The sequence below is a fragment of the Corvus hawaiiensis genome, chromosome 4, assembly GCF_020740725.1.
Source record: "Corvus hawaiiensis isolate bCorHaw1 chromosome 4, bCorHaw1.pri.cur, whole genome shotgun sequence".
Lineage (NCBI taxonomy): Eukaryota > Metazoa > Chordata > Aves > Passeriformes > Corvidae > Corvus > Corvus hawaiiensis.
The window spans coordinates 74058411-74069944 of NC_063216.1; the positions used below are offsets into that span (position 1 = coordinate 74058411).

Consider the following 11534-nt stretch of genomic DNA (forward strand, 5'->3'; position numbering starts at 1 on the left):
AGCTCTGCCAGCTGGGTGTGAGTCTAACCCAGACAGCAAAGTTGGAGAGACACCTGGTCACAGTTCAGTTTAAGAGGGAATGGAAGGCACAATTGTATTTATTAGGCATGCTCAATTAGAAAGACTCCTGTGTTTAAAAAAGTTCTTCCAATATAAATAATAACAACTACCTACCAAAAACCTCTGCAGCTTTGTGGCCCTCTGGAAACCAACTACCAGTCCCCAAAACACCTCCCTGCTCCTAACCCACTCTGCACACTGACTTTGATTTCACTTTGTCAGAGCATTTTGTTCTTGATGGATAGACGAGAATATAAAATAACTTGCAGAAGTTAAGATTCTCTTACTTAGGTGAGTCCAGCTTTTGTGGTTTATTTGAATTTGTGATGTTCACAGTATGGAATGTGATAAGTCAGATTTGATAGGTTTTTAATGGGCACTTTGGTGTTTTCTGTTTCTTGATCATGGTTTTGGGTGATTAGGGGGGAGAGAGAGAGAGAGAGAGAGAGAGAGAACAAAGAGCATCGAAGCTGAGATTAGTTGAGAAAAGCAAAGCAGGGAGTGAGTTGGGAGAGGAGGTGTTTGGAGCCAAAAGTTTGTGAGGAGATTTGTGAAGAAATGCAGCACTGCAGAAATGCAGGGTGTTGTGGATTGGAGGACATGAGGGGATTAGGGACAAGTATGAAATCCAACTTCAGAGGTCTCACATATCCAGAAATAAAGTGATTTTTGTGATCTTGTGATGTCAGCAACATGCAGAAAGGAGTTGATCATTGATATTCTCCTGGGCACTTCTCTTTAAGCTGTAATGTTGTCTTCCTGACTGAACTCTCCCAGCTTCACCCGTGCCATGGATCTGTGATTATTTCATAGCTTGTGGTGTGATGTTTGTGTTTTCATGGCTTCCAGTTTTCTACTCCAGCTATGGTTTGTTGCAGATGTTCTGTGTATTTCCCAGTCATAGGTAGGCAGTGTTAATGTTAAACAGTGGCATGAGAAGCCGACTGTATGAATTTCATACAAATTAATAACTGTGTCAGTGGCAGGAAGGGGAGTGTGGGAGGAGACTGCAAAGAATTGATCCATTTTACACATGGAGCTCAAGATGGTTTTAATCTGATTTGTGTACTGAGTTTGACCTTGCTAAATACAGGTTTGGATCAAGTGTACTAGTTTGGACTCAAGTGCGAAATACCTGGGTTGGGAAAAACTACTATTACTATTTTTGGCAACAGCACCTTGCTGTACTCCCCTGAACCAGGGATCTGCTACCAGCGTGCCCTGGTAGCTGCTGGTTGGAGTGAGAGTCATTTTGACCAAGTTGGAGACATGCAGCCAGTCCCAGCCTTTTTCCTTCCCTCCCCATCAGCAGTATAATTATTTTTTTAAGAGGAGATGGAGAGGTAAAAGCATGATCCTGCAATTCAGTGATGTCTCTCCTCGGTTGTAACATTCTGCAAGTGAGATGTTAGTCTGCTGAATAAATAAAAATTTAAGTTCCTTTCTATTGAAAGCACATATCCAGTGCTCCTGATACTGAGTGTGCCACAAAGAATTGGAATATTACATTTTATGACACTAAAAGGTGGTTGAAACCAAATAATAGAAACAGTGCTGCAGTGAGTTCTAGTGATCCATTGGCTTGGACTTCCTGGCAAAAATACACAGCGTTTTTATATAAATACTGGGTATTAGAACAAAGCAACACATACAAATACAAAATTAGTGTGAAAGCTTCATCTGGTACAAGAGATGCAGAAGTTACTATGTCCAGTTAACATATCTGTAACATTTTTCTTGCAAGATCTTCAGTAAAAAACAGGTTTAGATGAAAAGACTGTTCAGCAAACACTGAAGGTTTATGCGCTGATGTAAAGAAACATGAGCTATTGTGTTTACATGGTGAAAAACCTGGGTGTGCAGCCCTGGGGCTTTCTTGGAATTGTAAATGTTGAAGTTTTATTTTACTGTGTATTATTAATTTTAATTTGCAGCCTAAAATCAGCTGAAAATGAGCTCAGATACAGTAACAGCAGTTGTGCTAAAGTTAGTGTCGCTGGGGTAGCCTTACTGCTGCATTGCCCTGGTCTTGTTGAATCCCCTGCCGACAAACTGGTGTCATTCTTAAATGCATTTGTATGTTCTTAAGAGAATTAAATGTGACTTTTTGTGGGTAGGGATGTGTTTCATTAACAAGGGATGGTGGAAGAATTTAATGCACCTGTCAACCCTTCAAAAAGGTTCTAACCAATAATTTACCTGTAGAAAGCCCTTTGTAACGTTTTTGCAGAACTTCTAAGCATTAAGAAACTGCACAGAAACATGAAAACTATTTACAATAACACTTTTTTTTCAACAAATTCACAGCTCAGCTGTGTGCTTCAATAGTTCCGCATCTCATCTGGGATGATAAGGTGCAGATTATCCCCCTGCTTTTGTCTGGTGTGGCCTTTTGAAATGTTTGTGCAGAAAACAGAAATATGTAACTTTCTGTTAGAGGGTAAAAGAGTATCAGAATGAGTGGCAGCTTCTTTCAGGGGCTGCTCACCCACAGAGTTCTGGGCACCACAGGCTGAACTGATCCCTCTCTCCGCTCTTCCCGCAGGAGACGTTGATCCAGCCGCCAGTGTCATTTCATTAGGTCCTGTATCTCTGGTGTTGTGGAGTCCTCCAGCGATTAAACGAGAGCAGTGGACACATCTCAGCATGTCAGTCTAGAGCGTTCAGAACCGAAACTTGGGACAGGCTGGGGCCGTGGGGCGTGAAGAGCAGCCTCCCCTCTCCCTCCCCACCCCCCCCAAAAAAAGCTTTTTGTTATGGGAACCGTGTTGAGGGTTAATCTTCTCATAGGAGCAGAAGCAAACGAGCGAGATGGGGAACTTGACCTGAGAGCAGCTCGGTGAGAGCCGGGAGCAGCCTGGAGTTCAGACGATGACACTGGAACGGGAAAGGCCTTTGGCAGCGCAGCGTGCAGGGAAACAAAGCTCTGAACTCGCCGCAAGTTACGTTGTCTCCGACTCGACCACTTGGTGTTGGAAGGATGTTCTTTGGGGGCTGCAAATCTACAGTAGAAAAGCATAGAGCAAACAGAAGAAAACCCTGCCGAGTAGGATAACTTCTCAAACACTCCTCAGCAAAGACGTTCTTGGTTAAGGAAGAGCCTTTTGCTGCCAGATGTGCCAGAAAGGGGGTGGGGAGGGGTGAAAAACTGAAGAGCCAAGGAGGTAAAGTGTCTGTTAAGGTTTGAAATAGAAAGTGAAGTTGATGAACACAGGGTGTTGACTCGTACTGCTTGGAACAGCCTGACACCAGCCTAAGGACAGGGATATAGTTGAGCCCATTGTATGTATCATTGAAAACCAAAACGTGCCAGTCAGCATAACAGGAGGATGGCAAGGAATGGATCCAAATATATTGTTGATCTTCATGGGTTGATAAGCCTCTGTGTCTATTGAAACAAACAAAAAGTTTAAAAAAAAAATTTAAGTCTGGAAACAAGTAGAATTTTTATTTTTTTCTAAGTAGAAATGAGGTTTCTTGGTCTGTTTCTGACAATCTGTTATTTATTAGCATAGGATTTTGTTTGCTTTCAGATAGAGGTAGTTCATTGAGTTAAGGAGCCCATCTGTATGTTACTACTAATTCTTTTTTCTAGCTCTTTTAAAATCCTTTTTACCACTGGTTTTGGTTTCTGCATGTAGGAAGAGAGACTTGTAAAATTGTAACATTTCATACAGAAATGCCGCCCGATCTTCACCAGCTTCAGAAATCTGACCTTTGCCAATGCTGCAATAAAGTGTTGTAATTTAGAGTCTGTGTCTGCCTCTTGACATTCAGTTTGTTCTTTGGAAATGATGTTTTGAAGTGTTTGTGGTGTATTGTGGGCTGTAGTTTGGACAGGAATCCCAGGTCTTTGATTCAAGTCTTATGTGATTTTTTTCATATCGTTTTCTTTCCACATGAAATTCATAGGTATGTTTATTAATCACATTTGTGACTCCAAGCTCCTCCAGAAATGTCTCCTACACCAATATCCACTGGTCAGATGTAATTTCCACTTCCCCAAAGAACAATGCCTACCAATTCCTAACAGCAAATTAAGCATCTAATTGTGGTTCAGGCTAGAGTCAGCTTCCTTTTCTCAACATGCTGCTTAGTTTCAAAAGCATTTAATTTATCCAGATTGAGTAACTGCATAAAAATAAAACATTAGCTCTGTTTGGTATGTGTCAATCCAATGCCTTGGATAGAATTGGGATCAATAGAAATGTCTTTATAAAATTATTTGCTAAAAATAGTTTCGGGTCAGCTGAGGATTTTACTGACTTCAGGCTGATATCAAAAAACAGTTCAGTGGAACCTTTTGAATTTCAGTCTTAAAATTAATTATTCTAATGTTGTACTGAATAAAACCCTCAAAGATCATTGTGAGTGAAATAATCAGGGTTGAATGTACAGGGACAAACTTTTTAGCAGGGCCTGTTGCAGTAGGACAAGGGGTGATGGTTGTAAACTAAAAGAGTTAAGTTAGACTTAAATTAGATATAAGGAAGAAAATTTTTACAGTGAGGGTGATGAGACACTGGCACAGATTTCCCAGAGAGGTGGTGGATGCCCCCCCATGCCTGGAAATGTGCAATATTTCAACCTGATGTATTTGAAGCTGTCCCTGCTCATTGCAGGGGTGTTGAACTGGGTGACTTTTAGAAGTCCCTTCCCTTCCAACCCAAACCATTCCATGGTGTACAGAAAAAACCCCAATTTGCGTCCTCTTTATTCTTTGCCTTCCCATGTGCTGAGCCCCACACCTTGTGGTGTGGCTGGATGCTGGTCCTGCTTCTTGGACAGCAGTTTCACCGCCTGATCCACGTGCAGGCTCTTGCTGCAGGGGTTGCATGACTCCCTCTCATGTCTTTAGAATCCTTTGCCTTCCCTTAGAGGGTGTTTAATTAGACTTGTTGGGTGTGCAGCCTGGGATTGATACTGGAATGGAGGAATAGCCTCTGTTTTGGTCAGTGTCTGTTACCTATGAATATTGCTGCTTTATCCAGATTACAGAATGTTTTAATTAATGAAATTATGTTTAATGTCATTGCTTCTCTTTCCCTGCAGTGCAGTGACCCACAGGTGTGTCAGGTCACTGGGGAAGTCGTCCCAAATTCAGCCTGTGGCACTGTTGGATGGGGCAGAGGATGTTCTCTGGGGAGCCTTTCTCATGGGATGCTGTTGAAGGTGCCCTTGCAAAGAGCGTTTCAGCAGGAGGAACACTGCCTACAAGAAGGAGTTAAGTCTAGGAAAACATTTGTAGATGAAGGAGAAACTGTTTCATGTCCTTGATTACGTAAAAGATTTCTGTTATCTTAATGTTGTGTGGAAAGAATTTGGGCTAAAGTCAGGCCCTGGCATTCAGAGTTGTTGTCACTGATGTGAGGCTCCTGGAGCTGACAGACAAAATGTGCTGTAGGTTTGTACTCAACAATTGTGCCTCAGTTTTTGATGGTAACTTCTCTTCCTACATCTCTCAAGCCTCTAAAGCTTAAGGCTGGGACTTGGGGGAATGAAGTCCTTCCTATCACAGGAGACAGGTTTGTGACCACCTGAGGAACCTAAATGTGCCTGAATCCCTGTAACCCAACACGATGGGTCTGAGGCCATCCCAGGCTCCTGTGAGGGGGCTCTGAGCAACCTGGTCTGGTGGAAGAGGTCCCTGCCCATGGCAGAGGGTAGAACTGGATGAGCTTTAAGGTCCCTTCCAACCCAAACCATTCGATGATTTATGGTGCATCACTTGAAAGCCTGTTGGAGCTAAGGTGCTGTGTTGGCCCTTGCTCTGGGATGGAGCCAGGGTGGCTGGGAAGCTCTGAAACTGGAATTTGACCCAGGAATATCAGTACTCACAGGCAACACCTTGAACTCCAGCTGCTGCTATCGGGCACCTTTCTCTACCCGCAATGATGTAATGTGATAAAAGAAAATAAGGTATAAATCTTCTTTGTGAATTGCTGAGTTTGCAGACTTGCTACTGTAATCTCAACTTCCCAGGCCTTCAGCATAAGAAATCTGTGAGGCTGTTTCTGTTATGCAGATACAAATACAAAGCACATCGATGCACATGTGCCACAGCACACACAATCTTATGTATATTCAGGCTGAGAAAACCACCTCTATCGTGGAGTCTGCCTGCTTTCCTCAAGCTCTCAGCATTTGCCCTTTGGCTGTTCTGGCAGAGCAGTCACTGTGTGCTTGGCAGGGCAGCAGGATGAGCTGTGAGGAGCTGCTGTGTCCAGCTGGGGCGCTTTGCTGACACGGTTGTCTCTTTGCCTCACATGGAGCACATTTGACTCCAGTAAATGCAGAGCTGAGCAGAAGTGGGGAACAGCCCTGGGTGGGCGTTCCCAGCCCGGCAGATCCATGTGCAATCTCCATTGCTTGGTGGGACCACGGTGGGTCAGGAGGTGTAAATGAAGGTGGATAAATGAAAAAGTGAGTTAGAAAATGAATTACTGTTGTCCCCCAAAATGGTGCTGTAGTATGAGGACTGCATGTCCTTGCCAGCTGAGTGAATATTTTCAAAATCAATCCATCAGTTACGATGCCAGGAGCCTGCTGTTGACCCCTTGATAAATACATCTGGTTTTTTCTCATTTTTTTCCTTCTTTGAGCTTCATCACTAGTTTGCTCCACGCTGAGGTTTTCCTCAGCCATGCACTGTTCTGCCCTGCTGAAGGTGCTCCTCTGAGGTGACACTTGGCTGTCTGTTCTCAGAACTCCACTATAAATAGGGTTTTTTCCAGCTAAGGAAATCCCAGTGTACTGGGAGTAGGAAACTATTTGAGTAGGAATCAAACAAATGAGCAAATGTCAAAATATTTACTTGCATTGTTTGAACTATAAACTTTGCTTTTAAGTTATTATTGTCAGGGTGTAATTTATGATACTTGGTGTTTATGATCCTTGTTAAAAGAGCAAACAGCGTTCTGTAAAAAAGCCTCTTTCTCTCCCTCCCTCCCTCCTTCCTTCCTTCCCTTCACTACCTGGATCCAAGCCGTCAGGCACATAAAAAAATGGTTGAGACACTCAAAAAGGAAGAAGACATTTAGCTATTGCTAATGTTTATTTGTTCTTTGACATTTACCTGCATGAAAGTCGTTTCTGTTGTGCAGGGGATAAAGGGGAGTGATGTTTGCTGCTGGGAGCAAGTCATAGTTGACAGCCCAAGAGCTTGAAAACTTTGCTGTGTTTACCCCTTGTTTTGGGGGTGGTTTTTTCAAATTCTTAATTATTTATATAGATTAGGTACATATTGACACATATCTATCTGTTCATGGTGAGCTAAAAATCAGAAGTTCCTTCCTGGGAAGCAAGATTTGAATGTGTCAGTAAGGCTTTCAGAACCCACTTGGAGGGAGGTTTGGGCTCGCTGCTCTATTAATCCCATAATTAAATTGCTACAAGTTGCTGGAAGTTGCCTCTCTGGAGTGATGGAAGTGAAGATACCCAGGCAGTGAGAGGGAGCTCAGAGGCAGCTTTGGCTGTTCTTATCTGTGTTCTGAGCAGCTTTTCAAGTGGTGATGGGAGCTCTGGCTGCCTCCTTGGGCTCAGGGCAGGAAGAGCCTTTTCCTGGGAGGAAGACACAGCTTCAATCCACTTCTCTCCGGGAATTCAGCTGAGCTGTTCCAGGCAGACGCCGGTTCCTCATCCCTCCTGTGGCAGGCTTTCTTTTCCAGTAGAAAGATGGACACAACAGCAGGACTTACACAGTCTAACTCCCCCTTTCCTACTGAAATGCCCAAGAGGGGTAAATAAACCAAGTTTATTATTCAGGTTGGTCCCAAATCCCACACCCATGAAAACCAGGGGTTTATTACTGGCTGTGAGTCTTAGCTAATGTAAAATCAGAGCAGCTTTTGGGTTCAGAGAAGGCCTCACTGTTGCTGCAGGGTGACAAACTGCAGAGGCCGGCACAGAGCTGAGGAGTTTGTTACAGGATGCACCAGGAATTGCGATGCTGGGCACACAGTGCCCATTTCCTGGGCTCAAGCTTGCTGGAAAACTCATGCCATAAATAAAAATTAAACCTGATCAGGCAAACCAAAATCCATTTAGGAGGCAGGAAATGTTCCACGGTAATGAAGTTTGTGTTGTGAAGCCTGAAGACCCTGTGGATCCTCTGCTGTTGTGCAGGGCTGGATATTGGAAGTAGAAATGTGCTGACAGCTGTTTCCTAATAGATGTTTAAGTATGAAGAAATAATCTCCCCTCCTGCCACAACAGCTTGTAGGAATACTGTTTTCCTTCTGGTGTCATTCCACCCTCTGAGCATCAGTACAATGGGAGGCTTATCTTCATTAATCAGAGTGTGAACAACAACTGGCACACATGAGTCTGAGCTTCCAGGCTGCTGGATTTTCTCCTAGGTTGGCAAGGAAATGCTACCAAAGGGGCAGGTGTGGTGGTGGGAGAGGAAGGGTGATTCAGGATTACTCCATAAGCCTGGAAACCAGAAGGTCAAGCTCATCTCTGCTCTTTTTCCTTGGCTTAATGTCATTGCCCTTGTTTCCCAGCTGGGAAATGCAGCCCTTGCCCTTCCTTGTGGGAATGGAAAGCAAGCAGAGAGCAGATAAAAAAATTATACAATTTTCTGATGCTGACAGTAACAGAAGCTCAGGGAGTTAAGAGCTTCCTTTGAAATTATGGGAAAAAATACATCATGAACAGTTGAGGGTGAAGTTGCCCTCCCCAGCCCTGTGAGGAAATGAGCAATCCTGTCCTAACAGAGAGCTCCAAGGCTGAATCAGAGAGGGAAGGGACTTGCATGGGAAGCCCCAGCCAGCAGTGAGAGGAGGATGCTGTGACAGCTGCCCTGGGCACGAGTTGGGCTGTGCCCAGCAAGGAATGGGGGCTCCAGGGCTCCGTAGCTCCATGCTGGCTCTCCAGGCTCAGGGAGGACGCTCACAGGATGCTGACACAGCTGCACTGAGCTGCTGAGCCCTCCTGGGCTGAACAAGGCCTGGCTTAAGGACATGGGACCTCTCAAGGGTCTGTGTGGGGCTTTGGCAGGGAACGTGGAGACACTGGGAGGGAGGTGTGCACTTACTGGGAGAGCAGGGATGTGGTTTTGTGCATCACCTCACAGAGAAGTGTGATGTTCAGCAGTAACCCCTGAACCAGTCATGCCCCAGCTCTGGCTGGTGTCTGGGTGAAACATCCCTCGGCAGCCCCAGCCCTGGGCTCTTGGTCTGTCAGTCAGAGGCTTTTCCAGTAACTCCTGTGATTTTCCATTTGCAAAACAGGAAAGGGAGAGGAGGGACGTCCTGGCTCCTCTGCTACAGCAGTGCCCTGGGAAGGCAGACTCACTGTTCAGTGGGATGAAAGGCACTGCTGAGCTGCACTTCCCACCCCCACCTGCTCCAGGTGCCTCTGAACTCCACACGGGGCTGATAGCGAACAAATCAGGAGAACTCTGCAATAGATAAGGTGAGACAACCCTTTCCTTCTGCCCAGTGCAGTGTTCAGTGCTCAGGTGGCTGCTGGGGCACGTGGCAGGGGCTGAGCTGGTGGGAAGGGCGAGTTTAGAGGGTGGACAGGGTCACGCTGCTGTGGGATCGGTGTGGACGCTGAACTGGGTGCAGCAATCACCAGGGGAGGACTAAAGCCAAAATCTCTGAGGGACCTTGAGCAGCAGCTCAGCAGAGTCCCTGGCTGGCTGTAGCACAGGCTTTGGGAATTGGAGCTGCTCCCTGACACAGTGGTCAAGCCAAGGATTTTATGTATTTATTTTCTTTTAAATTCAAACCTTTAACATACCTTTTTTAAAAAAAATGATAGGGACACTCCCCCCCCCCCATAAAACTTTGCCCTTCAGGTGAGGAGACTGTAGCAGCTGCATTTGTTTGTGATACAGAGACACCCCTCTGAGAAGAAAATAATGCCCTGGGTAAGAGTGCCTCAGCAGCTTTGGGAGCCACTCAAAATTAGTTTGTGATTCCTGGGGCTCTGTGAAACATTCATTAAAGCTCGGGGGCAGGTGCAAAGACCCACGAACAAAAGAGAAATTGAAGCCACACCTTCAAGCCTGCCAGCTGGTTTATCTACCACTCCTCGTGCCTGCTCAGTTTAATCCCAAAGTTACTGAAGCCTCTCCTGGTGTTCTTTCTTCGGCCAGTTGGAAGTAGCAGCAGGTACTTATGGCCCAATGGAAAATAATCTTTCCTAGCAGCTCCCTTGAGGTAAGAACACATCTGATCATTTGGTGACGTAGTCAGGGATGCACTGAGGACTTTTTAGGGAAGGCATTTCCTCATCAGGGAGGAGTCACCTCACATGGGAGGAGAAGCCCCGTTCTGGGGGAAGAAAAAATACAAAACAAAACCAAAACAGACAAGACAAGGGCGTGTTCCTTTGGCAGGGTTTGGCTCCATCCAGTCTAAGGACCTTCCTTACCTCAGAGGAAAAGATATTTATAGTTTGGGAGTCAACACCAGGATGAAGACTTGTCTCCCTTTGCCTCTATGGGATGCAGGAATTGTCTGAAAGCAAGAGCAGGTGGAGCGCTGATGACAATACAAAGGTTTTAACCTAAGGCATCACTGCCTCCCTACTCCAAGGCCATTTGTTTGTAGCTGCCTCCAGAGCAATCCCACTGGAGCAGGTGTTGCTGTGCCTCCCTGGCTCCCACTCTGCCAGCTAAGGAAGGGCTGTGATTTTTTGGGTTGACCTACACAACACTTTGAGCTTGTGCAGCAGAGCTGTAAGTTACTCCTGCTCAGGCCCAAACAGGACTGAAAACCTGCCCAAGTTGCTGGGTTAAAACTACCACCTCCCTTCAGCCTCCAGCCTTCCCTGATCGCTCTATGGATAACACTCTCTGAAGTTGTCTGTTCTAAAGGGAGAAACCAAATTCCGTGTCTGTGTGTATAAAAGAGGAGTAAAAACATCAAAAGCTTCATCCCCACGCTGCAGCCACTTGAAAGGCTGCAGGTGCTGGGCAGCTGTGAAGTTTCACCTCCAGCACAGGTGAGGCACTGGAACCTCCTTTAAGTTTCATTACAGATTGAGCCAGGTTAAATTCTCTCCCTCTGGCTCCAGGCTGGAGCTGGACACAATTACAAAAGGGCACCTGCCCTGCCGTGGCTGAGACTCGTAGCTGAGCCCTGAGGCAGTCCCGGAAAGCTTGGAGACAAGGCTGCTGCATCTGCTGATGCCTTCTGGCTACCAGCACATCCAGCCTCAGGGATAAAAAAGTAGCTCAAGCAAATGGGAAATATTTCTTTTTGCTAGAGTGATTTCTGTTCTCTCTTTCATGACACATGATGTTTGGACAAATGCTCAACACCACCTGAATACTTATCACGAAATCCTTCTTCAAAAGACAGAAAGGCAGCAAACACAGATGCACGTGCTCAGAAGGGATGGGTAGGAATGTTCTCTGACAGGGAACTTTGCCCTGTGCCACAAGGAAGACTTCCACACTCAGCAGGACCACCCTCACTCATGGTTACAGCCTTGGAAACAAAGATGTTATTTTTCTTTCA

The 11534-nt window shown here is 45.4% G+C and overlaps 1 protein-coding gene across 2 annotated transcripts in view; it reads left to right on the forward strand.

Annotated features, from left to right (window-relative positions):
• UPF2 (UPF2 regulator of nonsense mediated mRNA decay) overlaps positions 1 to 3811 on the forward strand; it is a 53031-nt gene extending 49220 nt beyond the window's left edge. For both annotated transcript variants that reach the window (XM_048301122.1, XM_048301124.1), the window contains exon 22: positions 2606 to 3811. In XM_048301122.1, coding sequence (XP_048157079.1) covers positions 2606 to 2615 — 10 coding nt within the window. In that variant the 3' untranslated portion in view covers positions 2616 to 3811. The remainder of the gene's footprint in view (positions 1 to 2605) is intronic.
• The last annotated feature ends 7723 nt before the right edge of the window (positions 3812 to 11534 follow it).